This window comes from Pan paniscus, chromosome 4, assembly GCF_029289425.2.
Source record: "Pan paniscus chromosome 4, NHGRI_mPanPan1-v2.0_pri, whole genome shotgun sequence".
Lineage (NCBI taxonomy): Eukaryota > Metazoa > Chordata > Mammalia > Primates > Hominidae > Pan > Pan paniscus.
Genome location: NC_073253.2, coordinates 170,997,705 through 171,014,580, shown reverse-complemented (window position 1 = coordinate 171,014,580; position 16,876 = coordinate 170,997,705). Strand labels below are relative to the sequence as shown.

General features: G+C 53.3%; 1 protein-coding gene across 4 annotated transcripts in view; it reads right to left on the bottom strand.

Moving 5' to 3' along the window:
• Window positions 1-217: 217 nt before the first annotated feature.
• CPLX2 (complexin 2) overlaps window positions 218-16,876 on the bottom strand; it is an 89,340-nt gene continuing 72,681 nt past the window's right edge. The window contains exons 1-4 of one of the 4 annotated variants that reach the window (XM_003814018.5): window positions 12,073-12,814; window positions 5,478-5,596; window positions 5,165-5,340; window positions 218-4,391 (exon numbers count right to left, since the gene is read on the bottom strand). In XM_003814018.5, coding sequence (XP_003814066.1) covers window positions 4,194-4,391; window positions 5,165-5,340; window positions 5,478-5,508 — 405 coding nt within the window. In that variant the 5' untranslated portion in view covers window positions 5,509-5,596; window positions 12,073-12,814 and the 3' untranslated portion in view covers window positions 218-4,193. Of the gene's footprint in view, window positions 4,392-5,164; window positions 5,341-5,477; window positions 5,597-12,072; window positions 12,815-16,876 lie in introns of those variants that run through there. The other 3 variants (XM_003814017.5, XM_008966615.5, XM_055112885.2) reach the window with 3 other exon arrangements.

Sequence of the window (16,876 nt, the reverse complement as noted above, 5' to 3'; positions counted from 1 at the left end):
GGCAGGGAAGCAGAGTGATCCTGGAACCCCAAGCCCAGTCCCAACTCTGGCTGCGGTTGATTTCTGGAGTCATCTCCATGGTGTCCTGGCCAGAAGCCAGGGTAAAATTGAAGATTTTCTGGGGCCTCGAGCTTTGTGGGTTGCCTCCTCCCTGGTGAGTCGGTGCCCCTGTTTGTCTCTGGTGGTGCCGATGGACAGAAGAGCACAGACAGAGAGCTGCTGTACAAGGTCTTTTTCTTTGTTGTCATGGTTGATTTTGTACATTTCAGCATTTGCATCATACAAAGGGGGGAGCAACAGCCATGGCTTTTGGTCAGGTTCAGGGGGGCTGAGGGGGTGCTCCTCCCCTCCCCCCAGGCACTGACACATTGAAAGGAAGCAGAGCAACAGTGACACAGCACGAATGTGGGAAAGGGGATCCCCCACGCGGGCAGGATGGTCCATCTCACCGGGGTCTCACCAGGACTCCCCGCTCCCACCCAGGGCCAGCACGAGCACCTCCCGTTTTCTCCCCAGTGCAGAGCGTGGGGTGACAGGAGTGGGACTGGAGCAGGGGACATTTGGTGGGAGGCATGTCCTCAGGCCTGGGAGACCAGGCTGGCCCCAGCCTCCCTGTGCGGTCAGGGGCCTGTGGAACCCTAGAGGATGGAGCAGGTGGACAGCAGGGATGGGCAACCCTGCCAGCTGGGTACTAGGGCTATTGGGGCTGGGGGGTCCACCCCACTGTACTCTAGCCACAAGGCTGTGGGGTGGCTGCTTTGCCCACCAGCTGTCCCCCTGATAGGGGCTCTGGGCTGCAATACTTCTGTATCCTCCCTGTTCTCTCTCTCTCTCACACACACCTGGGATGGCGTCTTGACTTCCTGATTCCATCTGGAGGAGTACCCTGCACAGCTTTGCAGTTAAGGACACCTTCTGGGAGCTTCTGGATTTGGAGAGGAGGACGTCCATGTTTGGAGATCCTGACCTGTCACTGGTGCCCAGCCCAGGGCGATCCACAGCCGCCTTTTTGCTTCTCTCTGGCAGCTCCTCCCAGGCATGGGAGCCTGGGCCCTTCCCTGAGAGCGCACACGCTCACCTCACCTGGTGCACGCTCACTTGAACCCCATTCTTTTTTCACCCATCTACAAATGATTGCTCCTTCCTATTTTCTTATCTGGGGGTTCTCTCCCTTGTGTGTTGTGTGCGTGCTGAATTCTGGGGCCACTCCTCCCCTAAGTGTGTTGCATGCACACTGCCCCATTTGTATGTGCACACTCATTCCCCTCCCATCCAGTGGGTCACACACACCTCACCTCCCAGGCGATCCTGTGAGGATCCCGCCCCTGCCAGAGCAACTCTCACGTATTCTGTGCACTACGTGCTCCACACAGACAGGCTCTCTGGGCCACACATTAGCTGCTCTCCACAGCCAGGTCTGCATCAGTAATGATAGTCATTGTGTTCCCCCGGGCCTAAGAGTGATCACTTGGCAGTGGCTGGAGCCAGGTGTGTGCCAGGCAGAAATTTTCTCCTATATCCACCCCCAGGAAGACCTGAAGTCCTGCTGTCCTGGAGCAGAATAGAGGGGTCTGGGACATGGACCCAGACTAAACCAGCCATCCTGGAGGGCAGGCATCAGGGTAGGGCTGAAAGCCCCGATCCCACTCTGGGAATACAGAGGGACTGCACTGTGGAGAACACCAGGGCAGCCCTCTGAGGGTCTGGGGTCCCTCCGGCCCACCTGGGGTATCTGGTTCGACTGGGTTCTCTTGCTCATCTGAAGCACCCTGCGCCTTGGTCTCTGCTACCTATCTGGTATTCTCTGTGTCCTGGCATCACCGTCGAGGTTTGAAGGTCCCTGTCAAGTGGCAGAGGGGGACCTCTCTGAACGCTTGTGTCCAAGTGGGGCTCACACACTGGGACTGGGGAGGCCTGGGGCCCCTGGACTGGGCCCTGCCTGTCTCTGGCCCAGGACCCCAGGGTTTTTGAGAATGACCATCCTGCCCAGGATAACAGACACAAAGAGACAAGCAGACAACAGGGGTGCGAGGCGGCTCCCCATCACAGACACAGGCACAGACACAGACACAGGCCCCCTGGGGGACTGGACACAGGGGCACAAGGTGGGGGCGGGGTGCGGGGAGGAAGGTAGGTCAAGGGAGCTGGAGCTGTTGAGGCCCTGCTCCCCAAAGAAGGGACAGACCAGGGGACTTTTCTGGTTCCCTAAACATATGGATTGTTTTGTCTCGTGTTTAAAGTATTGCAGTCTAACTGATATGGCTTTACCTATTGGAAACGGACAGAGAAGACACATGTCTGTCTCTGAAATAAAAGCAGAATCCACTAAAATGGAAAACCTGCAGAATGCAAACTGGGGCCAATGGGAACAAGGGCTTCAGGGGCAGGCAAGTCGCCCCCTCCCTGGCCCCTGCTTTTGGGATAGGCCCTGGCGGGGGCCCAGCATGGCTTCCTGGGGCACTGCCTGGGTCCATTGCAGTGGGATTCTGAGGACCTCAGGCAGGAACCCCCCAAGGGTGGGAGGACTCTAGGCCAAGGACAAGGTCTCCCATTGGAGGTGGCCAACTGTGACCAGTGGTCTCAGGGCTGGGAAGGGACATCTTACCCACGTTCTTTCTCCCCAAGCACACATCCATGCACACAACTGTCTTTTCAGACCCCCAAACATGCACACAGCAGCCTTCAAATGTCTCTGAATTCTCTCAAACACACGCTTCTACAACCCATCACATACCTAACACATACCCATCACTCCCAATACACACGCTGTTTTGAAAACACATTCTTACACAAGCTAACATATACAGCCTCTAAACACGAGATGGATAGCACACACATATGACACAATTTCAACCCAAATACACCACCTCAATCAAGCACACACACACAAGGCTAACATACACAATCTGTAACACATAGATATGACGACTGCAACACACACAATCTCAAGACATACACACGCTCCAGCCCTACACATATGCATTTGATCTCTGAACACACAATCTCTGTTGCAGTCTCTGCCACGCACTATCATGCATGCATGGATACAGTTTCCTCCCTCATGTGACCCCTCTTCCCTCACCATCCCCACACAACTGACTGAGCAGAAAGCTTTGATAATTTGAGTGGGGGACAAATGCCAGTCCCAGATGTCCCAGAGGAGAGTTTGTCCTTGGCCAATGAGATGAATGGATGGACGCCTTCTGTCAAGTGGGAATTGGCTTCTCACCAAAGGCTTGGGGCTTTGGCCAGGAAGCGTCCTCCTGGGGACCGTGGGGCCCTGGAAGCGCATGGACAGGACGGGGTGGGGAGAGGGGTGGATAGGAATGGGGGCAGCTTGGCCACACCAATGGGGGTGTTCCCCATGGCATAGACCATCGCTACCCGATGGCTCCAAGTGTTTTCTGGGGGCCTGGGCAGCCCCTTGACTGAGCAAGCTGGGCCCAGCCTGGCAGTGGGGGCCCAGGACCTAAGTGGGGTGGGGGTGAGGAACAAGGGGCTTCCCTACCTGGGGTTCCTCCACAAATGAGCTAAAGTCCACAAAGGATCCATTTGAAGGGACCAGCTTGGCAGGGGCCATGTCTCTCCAGGTGGGGGCTGGGGAAGGGGGTGCCCCTGGGCTGGGTGTCACCAAGGAGATGGAAGAAGAAGAGCCCCAGCCTCCCACCCAGATCCCAGCCTGGCCAGAGCCGGGGCCTCTCAGCCTGGGCCTTCCCGGGACAGGCTTCCCCTGACTCCCTTCCTCAGAGCCAGGCCACTCAGTGCCCCTGCCCTGACCTGGGGGCCCACTGAGGGTTAGAGGCCACAGGTCAGCATGCTGGGCAGGGCTGGAATGTGTCATTACTTTGGCTGGCTGGGGACAGTGGTCCTCCTGGCAGTGGGGAGCAGGGAGGAATGTATGGGGGTCACCACACTAGCACGACCTTAGGCTTCCTGAGGGGGCCCCCCTGACCCCTGCTGGGGAAAGACTGTCCTCCCTTTTTCAAGCTACTTGGGAGTGGGGTGCAGGTGGATACCCTGGGATGAAGGGAGGTGTGAGGGAGAGCTGAGGGGGAGAAGCCCCTGGCCAGGGAAGGGGGGCAGAGGCCAACTGAGGTTTTCCCCTTCAGAATTGAGACTTAACCTAATAAAAAGAAAAGAAAGAACCAAAAAGAAGTAGTAACAGGTGGAGTGGGCTGGGGCAGGAGGCCTGGTTACTTCTTGAACATGTCCTGCAGCGGCCCGGGCAGGTACTTGAGCACCGTGTCCAGGATGCTCTCCTCTTCCTCCTCCTCCTCGTCCCCGCAGCCCGCAGGGATGGCCTTCTTGGGCCGGGTCAGGCTCCCCTCGCAGGGCTGCTCCAGGGCTGCTTTCTCCTCTGCTTCCTTCTCCTCCTTCTTCTTCAGCCCATACTGGGGAGGGGGAGGGCAGAGACGCGCATGAAGCGGGGTGGGCAAGGAGACAGCGGGAGTCTCATGATCATGCAGCACTGGCTGAGGTGGCCAGGAGTACCTCCCAAGCCTCAGTCCTGTCATTAGTAAAGTGGGGATAAGGGTGTCTTCCTTATGGAAGGGATGGTGCCTGGTCCTCAGTGGGAGAGACCATACGTGGGGTTTCCTTTAAAATTAACACCTGCCCATCAGAACTTCCTGCTGTGTTGAAACCCCCAAAGATCTGAACACATGGCGTTTGCTCATATATTTTGAGCCAAATTTTGGTGACGAATCTGACTTGAACCAATGGAAGACTACTTCTAGCCTTTATTTATTGCGCCGCACTAACAGACATGCACTGGACTGTCTGGAGTAGGGTGGCAGCCCCAGACCCGCTGGGAGTGACAGCTGACAGCACAAAGTGCTTAGGACACTGTGGTATTTTTCGAACATTCCCAAATTCAGAACTGCACTCATTTTTGGTCCCAAAGATCTGCAGTACGAAATGGTGGACCGTAGGGTCCACCCTCTTGGAGTACCTACTACGCGCATTCTCTTACTTAATCCCCAAAAGGATCCCTTGAGGGAGGTGACCTTGTGATACCCATTTTGCTGATGAGAAGAGTGAGGCTCAGAGAGAACTAGGGCGAAGGTGAGAGCTGGGATCCAGGGGAGCCCCAGCAGGGGCTTTAGCTGGACCGGTTTTACCCGCTTGTGGCCCTCCCCAGGACGGGCGGGCAGGCGGAGCTGACCTTATCTCGGATCTGCTGCCGGACCTTCTCCCGCTCCGCCTCCATGCGCGCGTGCTTGGCCTTACGCTCCTCCTCCTGCTGCCGCAGCGCCTCCTGCCGCTCCTCCTCCTTTTTCTGCGCGTCGGGGTCCTTCTCTTCCTCTCCCCCCAGCATCTTCCCCATGTCCTTTGTGGCCCCTACGAGGAAGGGGTGGGAAGGAGAGGGCGGGGTCAGCTAGGGGTCAGGGCTGGGGAGAGAGGGGCCGGGCGGGCCGAGGCCACCTCCCACAAGGGTGGGACCGGCTGAGGACACGCGGAGGGGCGCTGGACCTCACCTCCAAGGGCCTGCTTCATGACGAAGTCCATGCCACCGGCTCTGGTTAGCGTGCCCTAGCCCACGGCAGAATTTGCATGCAGCGCTCCTGGCTGGCCTGGCTTGGGAAGATGAGACAACCTGCAGAAGAGAATTGGGAGTCAGATGGGAGAGGCCTCTGCACAGGCAGGGCGGGGGAGCTACACAGACAGCAGCCTCACCCTGGTTCAGACACCAGGCACCCATCGCTCTGAGGTCAAGACCCAATGCCCTGCTGGAGGAAAAAGGAGATGGAAGAGAGCGATTTACTGGGCAGACACGTAGGTGCTGCCAAATAGCTTTTTGAAAGCGGTTTGGTCCCTATTTTAAAGCCTTCATCTTGACCCTATTGTTCAGATTTGATTGAAGCCAGGAGCATTGGAAAGAGCCTGGAACTTGGAGTCAGGCAGATCTGGTTTCCAACGCCACCGTCATTTCCTTATTTGCCATGGGACCTTCAGCAAGGCCCTAACCTGCTCGAGTCCCCAGTTTCCTCCTCTCTAAGAGAGAAATGGCAATGCCACCTTTCCCCGGCTCCGGCGGAGATTGGAGGGGGCCCAGCCTGGGCCACTGGATCAGCCCATCAAAAGACCAGCCGGTGTTACTGCCCCAGCCAATCGGAGGCAGCTGAGCAAATGAGAACAGCCAGCTTGGATAAACAGATCCTGACTTTTGAAATTAGACAAATGGAAAATACGCTATTTTTATTGTAATGTACATGTAATTTTTATGTTTTATAGCTTAATATCGATTTTTATTTTGAAGTTCATGTGGGAGTGTTGGAGACATTATAATCTTCTGGGGGCTTAGGGCTTTTAAACTACCTAGCACGGGCCTTGCAGGCACTCGGCAGACATTAGCACCCTACTCCTCTTCCTAAATCACCGACTTTCAGTTTTTATTATATTTTTTATTATGTTTTTGCCTCAGAAGGGTTCTCCAAATAAAATCTTAATGGAATTCTCAATATGCAAAATATGTAAAAGTGGAACTCTTCCAGTGGAGGTGGTGGGGGAGGAAGAGCCTTCCCCCTTGGCCTCCTTACCATCTTCCCCCTACATCCCTGAGAAGCTGAACCCTAGTGCTCTAACTTGAGATTTTCTTTGTATTTTAACCATTCAGTTCCACTGTTCTTTAACAGACACAGATCTCTTTTCAAGTGTAGAGGGGACATCCGTGAGCTATCCAAAGTGTGAAGTAGCTTCATGGTAAGCTGAGGCCAGGCCTGCTCCCCAAGGCCTTTTGTCCCACACAGCCTTGCAAGGAAGAAAAAGGGTTCCTGGGAAAGGGCGGCAGATGTTGCAACCTTGTTGGGTTCAAGGCTGGATATTGCAGCCTGGCTGAGTTCAGGGTCACTGGTTGTTCTTTGATAGATTTTCTTCATTTCTCTCAAGATGAGAAGTCATATCGGTAGACTGAGATTATTTCATGATATGGGGCCCAAGAGCTTATCTACGTGATCAGACCATCTCATCTGATAGGTTGTTTTGGGAAGAGAAAGTCATGATGTGTAGGAAAAAAAAAAAAAAAAGCAAAACACAAAACATCCCAGGGGCTTTGGCATCAGACACACCTGGTTCAAAATCCAGGCAGCTATACTTACTGGCTGGGGGTCCCTGGGCAAGCTTCAGTTTGCTCCCTGCAAAATGGGGGAGTATTAAGGTTGCCCTTGAATGGACGTTTGAAGGAGAATGAATGATACCGGTCAAGTGCCTGGGGTGTTGCAGGAACTCATAAAATGTCAGCTGTTGCCGACTACATATTTGTGGAACAAGCCAAAAAGGAACAGGCTTTCCATGCTTTCTCAGAAATGCAAGAGAACCCACCCTCCTAACGCTGAATTCTGAGTTTGAAGGTTGCTCAGCTCAGTCAAGGTGTTTTCGTTCGATTTAATACATTGTGAAAAAACTTCATTTCTAAGAACAGGAAATGAACAATTTAATAATCAAGTGATTTCAGAAACTCTTGGGTTCCTACTCTGTGTTTACATAGAGCTCAAGGAATTACCAGGTGGCAGTGGGAGATGCAGGGCTCTAATTTGAGATGTTCCAAATTGGTAGGCAGGGCACCCGGGCTTTAGTTGCAGCCTCATCCCTAACTTGCTGGGTGATTCTGACACGTCTCTCTCCTGGATCAGATGATCTTCCAGGCCCTTACTCCCATGCTTCTGTTGAAGCAGTCTGCAGCATTTGAACTGCTGACAACCCCACTGTACCCTCAAACCTCCTTCTCTCTTGGTTCTGTGACTCAGTTCTTTCCTATCCCTGCTTCCCCTTACTGTTTCCTCTCCTCTCCTCTTTTCTTCTCTTCCTTTGCCTTTTCTGACTCCTCTTCCTCCTCCTGTCTCTTCCCCATAACTCTGACCTCAGCCCCTGCCTCTTTTTACTTTCTAATCTTTCCCTGGGAGAACTCATCCATTCTAGGGGTTTTAATGACCACTGACACTGATGACACCTAGACCTCTATATTCACTCATCCAGCAAGTATTGATTGAGCACCTACTATATGCCAGTCAATGTGTTAGGCACTGGGGATTTACAGGAAACAAGACAGACAAAGCCTTGCCCTCATGCAGATTACATTCTGAGGTATGTATGTGTGTATGTGAGTGTGGGGGTATATGCACACATGCGTAGGAAAATAAGCAATAAATAAGTAAAAAAACACATTTACCTTCTCCTGGATACCCTTTCCTGGATGTCTGTGGGCACCCCTCAAACTTAACATCCCATTTCTGTATCACCAAACTATCACCTTCTCCAGCCACCTCTGCTTGCCAGCATGCATTCATCAGACATTGTTTACCACTGCCACCCCTCCCCTAGTTTGTAAACTACCTCTACTCACCACTGAGTCTTCTCAATGCTTACATCCCTGTGGCTCTAAGTAGCTCTTCTTCAGCCTGCTGGGATTCTTTATCTGAAATTCCCGAGTCTGCCCAAAAATCCTGCTGCCCGATCCCAGCATGGACCTCTGAGCTGTTAAGCAGTCTCCTGTTCACTCTATCTACACTCTCCCAACCAATTCTCCTTTTCTTAAGGCCCAAACTACTACTACCTCTTCCCTCTCAGCAGGTGACTTTCCCTCCACTTCATGGGCGAAAGTATAAGGGGTCTGAGCTCTGAGGTTAGGCATGCCTGACTCAGATCTTGAATCTGCCACTTTTTAACCTGTGCAATAGTGAGTAATTGACCTAACCTCACTGATACTTGATCTTCTCTATAAAATGAGAATTATAATGCCACTTTGAAATTTTAGAAATACTCTGTGGGATGTGTTTGCACATGCTGGGTGCTCAGTAAATGGTTGTAATAATCAAAACAATTAATGTCAGTGAGTGGGAGCTCCTGTAACCTCCCCTCCTTCTAGCTCCTGAGGAAGAAGCCCTCTCCTGGCTGAAGCCAATTCATCTACCTGTGCCCTGGATTCCCTCTCTTTGTACCTCACCACTCCCTCTTCCTCACATCTTCCATCCCTCTCCATATGTTGCTTTTATTCCCTCCCTTCTCTAACTCCTTCCCTAAATTCTGCGTTTCCCTTAATCCCACCCCTCTCACTTTGTGATGAAGTGATCTCCACATGGTATTGCCACATCTTCACCTCCCAGTCAAGCCCTACCTCTCTGTGAGACCAGAGCTCTGCTGCTTCTGCAGGAGCCCTGAAACTGCGGTAATCAGTCGCCAGAGGCTTTCCCATTGCCAGATTCAAGAGGGTCTTCACGGCCGTCATCCTCCTCCATCCCTCTGCTGAATCACATGCTGCTGCTGACTCCCTCCCCCCACCTTTTCCAGCTTTCTGGAATCTCCTCCTGAATTCCATGACACAGCACTCTTGTGGTCTTCATCCTACTTCTCAGATAGGTCTTCTCTCTCTTCTTTGCTGACTCCTTTCCTTTCCTTTAAAGTGAAGATGTTCTCCAAACAAACTCTCCCCTCCTGCCTCTCCTGCCCCTCTGTCTCCCTTGGGAATCTCGTCCACCCCTATTGGTTTAGTGCACTTCTTTAGCCACAGATACCTCCCTCTCTCTGCCTCCCCTCCCTCAAACCTGCACATTTAACTCTCTGCTGGATGTTGTCACATGGATAATCTCAAATTCTATCTGTCCAAAGATCAGTCTCATCCTGGCTTTCCTCACACACCCATCTTTTTCTCTAGTATGCCTTGTCCCAATCACCTCAACTGAAAACTCTAGAGACAGCGAATTCCTCATTCATTCATTCATTCATTCACTCAGTTGCTCATACTACAAATATTCCTTGAGTACCTACTTTCTGCCAGACACTGTTCTGGGTGCTGGGGCTGTGGCAGGGAACAAGGGAGTCCCAGCAGTGGTCTCACAGCATTCAGTTGGGCTGGGGAGGTAGAAGCTGGATAACAGATCATGCAAGGAATTGGTGAGTTAAGATTGGGATGGGGGTGCCGAGGGAGAATTCCAGGGAGAAGTCCAGACGCTGTAGCTTTGCAATGCTGCCTACATCCCCACCCTCCACTCTGTGACTGCTGCTAATGCCTTGGTTCAGGACCTAGAGATTCTGGATTTATCCATAACCTCTAACTGTCTCTCCCTCAGCTCTCATCCAGCCTCCACATGGCCGTCCAATTAATCTTCCTAAAGGGCAGATTTGCTCATGCATACACACCCTGCAATGGCTCCCCATAGCCTTTTTAAACTGATACGAGTCCTTGTGCTGACCTTCAAGGCCTGCACAGTCTAGCACCCGTCTTCCTTGCTGCTCGTGTGCCACCTCTTGCACAGGGCTCTGCTTAGCACGTATTATTTCCCAACAGATAATCTTTCTGAGAATGCCTGGGCATTTGTGCATGCTGTTCCCACAGCCTTGGAACCTCTTACCCTCATCTCTGCCAGTTCAAATCCTGGCTCCATCACTTACTAAGTAACCTTGAGCAAATGACTCAATGTTTTCTCATCTATGAAATGGAGACAACAACACCTATTCCCAAGGCTTGTAGTGAGCATTGAATGAGGTGATGCAAATAAAGTGCTCAGCCCAGTGTTGGCACAAAGTAGGTACATATTATCTAACATCATCGCAGTCATCATTATCATCGTCAGCAGCATTGATTTCCGAAGATCCCTCTTAAACAGCACTCCCTCCATGCAATTTCACGGATCTCCTTGGCAAGATGTAAGGGCATCTTCCCCTTTGGAGACCTGTGACACTTTCTGGGGCAGTATTGCCTGCCTCCAGTACATGCTCTCTTTGTCTGTTTGTCTTTCTTTGTCTTGCCCTTCCTGGTTACTCTGAGCTCCTCTCAGGACAGGACCAGTATCTTGTTTCATTTCTCCTGTCCCCAGAATCGGCTACATGTCCTGGTACATGGTAGATCCTGAGGACGTGTGTGCCGGGTTGAATTTAACGTGTCAACGAGTGCATGAGGGTGTGTGCGTTGAAAGAATGACCCCGTGTGTGCAACTCTGGACTTAGACATCGTGTGAGTGCGTGCGTGTGTGCAGGGTGTGTGTGTGTATGTTTTGCCATATGCCTGCGGGAGTTCTGAGGTCCAGCACGTTGCCGGCAGTTGAGGATTTGGGCCAGGCCGCCAGGAGGCGCTCCTTAGCGATTCTGCGGGAAGCCTTGGTCTATCCCTGCGCGGGAAGGGGGGTGAGGGTGGGGGTGGGTGGGAGTGGGGGTTGGGGGTGGGAGTGGGGGTGGGTGGGGGATGCTGCGCTGGGGGAGGGGAGGCCGGGGGCGGCGAGGGATGCCGTCGTAGCACCAGGTTTCCGTACCTTCAGTGCGCCGGGGACCCAGGGCGCGCCTTCAGCTTCCTTCCCCTCTCCGACTCCCTCCGAGCCCGTCCCAGCCCAAGCACCGACTCAGGCTCGACCATCTGAGCCCCTGGAGGTTTTCGGGACTGGGCCCCGCCATCTGACAGGCTGACTCGGGTACCTGCAGTGGTTGTCCTTATGGCCGTTTTCCTGTTTTTATGATTCAAGTCTGGGCTATATTCACCGCAACTCAATTCAACACTCATTTGCTTCTGGCAGGGGACTACGCCAAAGGCAGTGGCAGAGACAGGGGATGTCACTCCACCCCCTCCCCCCGCCCCGTCCCCACCCCGCGGCCCGGGATGGGAGACGCATGGGGGAGGGGAGGGGCAGCGGAGGATGGGAGGAGGTAGGGAGCCGACTCCGGCTGAAAAGCGGAAGTGGCCGGGGGTTCCCGTTTCCCGGCCAGAAGAGAGGACAGGAACCCCGGCGCCCCTCTCCCGGACCCCCGCGGAGACCCACACCCCCAGCAGCTCTGTCCTGGATCTCCCGGTGGGCCACGGAGAGCGCCCCTTCCCCCAACACACATAGCTCCAACCCCAAGACCCGGCCCGGTTTCAAACTTTGCTGGGGAAGGGGGCAGATTGAGGCCGACGAGAACGAGAGCACAGAAGGGGTCGTTCCCGAAGACTCCAGGCGGCGGGCGTGCGCTGCCCAAGCGGTGGCTCCTCCCGGAAAGGGACAAATAGTCCCCTTGGTCCCCCATCCCCTGTCGACGTCTACGTTCTCCTCCCCTCCACCTGCGGTCTGTCCGCCCCCCTGCCGCCGCCCTCTGACTCCTCTGACTCACTCCGGGAGCGCGAACTGTACCCCTGGGGGCGACTCCCTCCTCCGGGGCGAAGCGTGCTCCGGCGGGCTTCGGGTTAAGCACAGCCAGAAGTAGCTTAGATCGACGTCCCCCACTCCCGCGAGCTCAAAGTTGTTCTCTGGGTTCAGACTTGAGTCTCCGCCGCAGCCGGGGCGGTCCTGGCTCCGGGACCCCGGCCGTTCGGGCTCTGCCCGGAGTCTCCGGCTAGGGCCCACGCTTCCTCTTAGTTCGCAGCTAGCTGCCTGCTCGCGGCCCCTCGCAAGGAGCTGTCCTTTCAGCACCACGGAGAGCGCACCCGGGAGTGTCCCCTCTACCGCCTCTCAGTCCCCATCCGGCGCCCAGGCAGCCTTGGGGAGCTGTCCCCCCGAAAGCCGTGCTCCCCAGCTTCCCGAGCTGCCCCAAGGCCTCGAGGCGAGAGCCGGGACCCTGTTGCCCACAGCCCAGCTCCGCCCTCCCGGCCCTCGGCCAGCACCGACCTGGCGGTCCCTGCAACCGTCTGAGCCACTGCAGGGCTCCGGCCCGTCTCCACGAGGTGGTTCCTTCTGCTATTCCAGCTCCCGCCGCCGCGTGCAACTCCGCCAGGCGAGCTGGGGCCGCGGCTTCTGCCGCGGGCGGCTGCCGAAGGCGCCCTCCAATCACGCCCCTCAGCCGGGCCCTGACGTTCTACCGCTCCCCTTCCAGATGGGAAATTCAAATCTCTCTCTCTCTCTCTCTTTTTCTCCTCTCTCTCTCTTTCTCTCCCTCCCTCCTCCCTCCCCCCTCGTCCCCTCCTTCTCTCCCTCTCTCCCTCCCTCCCTCCCGTCTCCTTCTCCCTCCATTCCTCCCCCTCTTTTCTCGCTCCCCTCCCCTCTCTCCTCCACCTTACACTGTTCTCCTCCCCCTCGCAGACGCCCCTGCCGTCTCCCTGCAACCAGACATCCTGGCCACAGCTCCAGGCCCACAAGCTTGCTGCTCCTGAGGAGTGGTGGGGGCAAGGGGTGGAGGAAGGGTTCTTTAAAGCAAAGCTCAAAGTTCACCTCCTTGGGAAAGCCCTCCTTGGTTTCTCCAGGCAGAGTGGTTGCACTTCTTGGGGCTCCTGCCACTCTCAGACAAGCCCTTGCCTCAGCGACCCCCGTTCCACCTGTTGGTTAGTCTCTTGCCTGTGAGCAGCTCCAGGACTGGACCTTGGCCGGGTCATCTTTGCAGCCCCCCAGCACAGTGTCCAGCTACAGGAGCACTCAGGAAACACTGATGGAGCGTGTGGGCAAGACCCTCGCGGTGGGTCAGGAACCTCCACTGTGCACCCAGAAAGAGAAGACTGATGCAAAACTGCAGTGGACCTTAGGCAAGCCACTCGCCAATCCCTTTGAGATCTGATATCCTGTGAAGGATAAGGGCTCCTCTGGCAAAATTTATTCTAGAAGGCCATTTCTTTTCCTCCTATGCCCAAGAAAGTAAAAGGACTTCCAAGAGGCAGGACAACATCTCTCCCACCCCCAGCCTTTCCTCTTCCCCTTGCACTCATTTTTTTTGTTTTGTTTTATTACTGTCTCCTAATGAGCCTTTTTATTCTGCCTGCCATCTTTCGGCTCCCAGTTGCTCCAGCCCGATGTGTAGGAAAATGGCTTCGGAGAGGAGGGGCCTTGCACAAGGCCTGTGAAAGATCTGCAGGAGTTTCACATCCATCAGGGTATGTCAGAGTGGAGATGGCTTCTCCTTCTAAGGGGATGGCTTCCTTCCAAGGAAGGGGCAACAAGAGCTGCAGAAATGTGATTTTGTTCCAATGAGGGGGAACTTATCCCTTCACACACGATCACAGCAGAGGCCTTAAAGCAGGAGACCCCCCACAAGTCAGAGGCCATTGGTGAACCCATCCTCGTCACCTGGAGAATCACCTTCTGAAGTCTATGTCTGTTCTCCCCTTACAGGCTTGTGTAAGGAAGGCCCCTCCTTTAGGGCTGAGTTCCATGTTTAGCACTGTGTTGGGCCATCAGCATAGAATGCTTATTCTTTATTTTTCTTCCCTTTCCTAGGGCAGATACTAAGAGGGGGATGGCAGTGGCAGGGAGGCTCTTTGATTAGAGTGACTTAGACTTTCCACTAATGCCTGAGGGGAATTCTGGGCAGGGAGATCTGACATCATGTCATTTCAAGTGCACAGTCCTCCCCGTCCCCTCTTTCTTCATGTGCTTCAAGAATATTCTCAGTAAATGGGACCTGGCTGGCAGCACTCTGGTTACAATTGGAGTTTTTCCACAACTGGTATTGCTTTTGACATGGACATCAACTGAGCTGGGCTACAATTCTAGTTGAGGCTTAAGGAAAATACTGAGCTCAGTTATGGACACCACACTTTAAGATGGACTTTGACAAACGTGAGTATGTCAAGCTCGAGAAGGGGCTAGTTTGGTGGTGGGCACCTGGAAATCAGGTCAAATGAGGGCAGGTTGAAGGATTTGAGGATCTTTCACCTGGAAGAAAGAACACGGAGGGGGCATTAACCCTTTAAGGGCTGGCAATTCCTGCTTAATTTATAATTCCCCCGCTTAGTAACGTGCCTGGCAAAGTAGATGCTAAGGAAGTGCTTGAATGGATGAATAACTGTTGTAGCGGAAGAGTAGTACTATTGCTTTTTCTATTGCTGGCGATAGAATTAGGGCAATGGGGGAAAGGTAAAGGAAGCAGGCAGAAGCTCTGAGAGGAAGAACCGGCTCTCCATAGGAGCTGTCCAGCCATAGGATAGACTGCCCTGTGTGGGGTTATGGGTTCTCTATCTCTGGAAGATGGCAGGTGTGTGGGAGGCTGGTCCAGCTGATGGCTAAAGCCCCCTTTGAACCCAAGCATCTTTGAGTCTATAAAAAACTGCCTAAGCTGACATGAACTGTGTCTCACTGCAGAAAATCTCACTGGCGAATAGGAAGACAGCTCAGCCAAGTTTTGGTGACTTCATTTTGTTGCACAATAAGGGGTAAATCATGACACTTTAGCCATTAAAGGTGACGAAGAGATGAGTACCTGCTCCCTATTCAGTGTTACCAGCCTTGACATGCTTCCCAAAGGCCCTACTATTATTGAAAAAGTTGCTGAATATCATAAGTCTTTCCTAATGATTAAAATACTACTACTAATAGTGAATATTTGAGCTTTCATTATGTCTCAGGTGTTAACTTTGGTGCTTTATATAATTTACATTTTCTCATTTAATTTACACAAGCACTTATGTTCAAGATGGGAAAGCTGAGGCCCAGGGAGATAAAATGAATCTTTGGCAGAGCCAGGGTTCCAGACCAGGCTTGCCTGACACTGAGTTCTGTGGTCCTTCCAGCACGTGGGGCTGCTTCTCTCCTGACACATCCCACAGCCTATGGAAATGTAACTTTTGCTCTGCAGATTTTTTTTTACATTGGCATTTATAGTCTTCCCTGTTCTCCAGTTTCTCACTAAAAGAAAAAAAAAAAAAACCTGCCACGAATTCACACCCAGATCGGGGTCCTCATGTCATGTGGGTTGCCAGCATTTCCTTCATCTCCTGCATCTCTAATCCAGCAAGAGTGCAAACAGGCCCAGCCGCAGGTTCTTGCCGAGCCTGCTCTGTAGACAGCTTCTAAGAGTCACCTGGTAAAATATAGATGTGGCTCTGCTTCAGGTGACTTATCCTGGCTGGAGCTGAATTTCCACTTTTATTTATGAGCCCTGGGGGCAGGAGGAGGGGTTCAGATTTGAACAGATTTGTAAGATGTTATGTATATGCCTTGAATGTTCAGTAGGAAGCCAATCAAGAGAGCTAATGTTAGTACTTTGTGTGAGGATCGAGGAACAATGTGTGAGGAATGACAACTGTCACAGACCATAAACGTGGTGATCAGTGAGAGAGCTTGTGTAAGGTGCCTGTCCAAAGGTCAGCCCATTTCTTCCCTGCAATTGCCTCAGCCCAGAGGGCATCCTGGATGCCATGTGGGAGGTGAGGGGGTGTCTAGGAAATGCCAGGCACCAGCTCTGATCTGGAGCTCGCTGGCTGGTCCTGAGCTTGCTGGGAGTTACGTTGGTGGGTGCAGGGAGACATTCAAATGCTCCAGACACTGGCTTCACATCCTGTCATTCTAGCCTAAGCCTGGAGGGGCAGAGTTGGTCTTGGTTTGGGAGGTTGGCCATGTGCCCGAGGAAACAGAACTGCGGGGGTGGTACACAGAGAAGGGCTCTAGGCCACCTTGCTCATCTGATGAGTGCCTTCCCTCTTGTCACTGACAATGGCCGGGTGCCATCACTGTGAGGGTCCCAGTGTACCTCCTTTAACATGGAATGGCATGGTGTGAGGGCAAACCCATAAGTGTGCAATGGTGTATTTGAGTGCCCAGCAGTGTGGGACTGTGCAGGTGGGAGAGTGGCAGCACTCATGTGCAGTGACACAGGCGCTGTGTGTCATCATCAGTGTGTGGCAGGGCAGGCGTGCATCTCTGACTCTCGGTGTGTGGTGGTGTTTCCCTCCTGATGGGATGTGACTCCTATGTCAGCGTGTTGTTGGTGTGTGATGGTATAGACCTACGTGGGGTGTTATTAGAGTAGAATAAGTCAATGGCATTGTCTGGGCATTTGGCTGTAAGGCAAGAGTACCACATAGAGCTGTGCAGGTTGTGTACTGCACAACCACAGAGGGCACCATTTACATAGACTGTGCCAGACACAAAGGCTCTGGGGACGTGTCACCATTTCTGTATATTGGTGTATGTCTGAGTGTTGCTGTCAGCCAGTAATGCCCCAGGTGATAGGGTGTTACCATCAGTATGAAATGGTGTAGTCCTGTGTAACC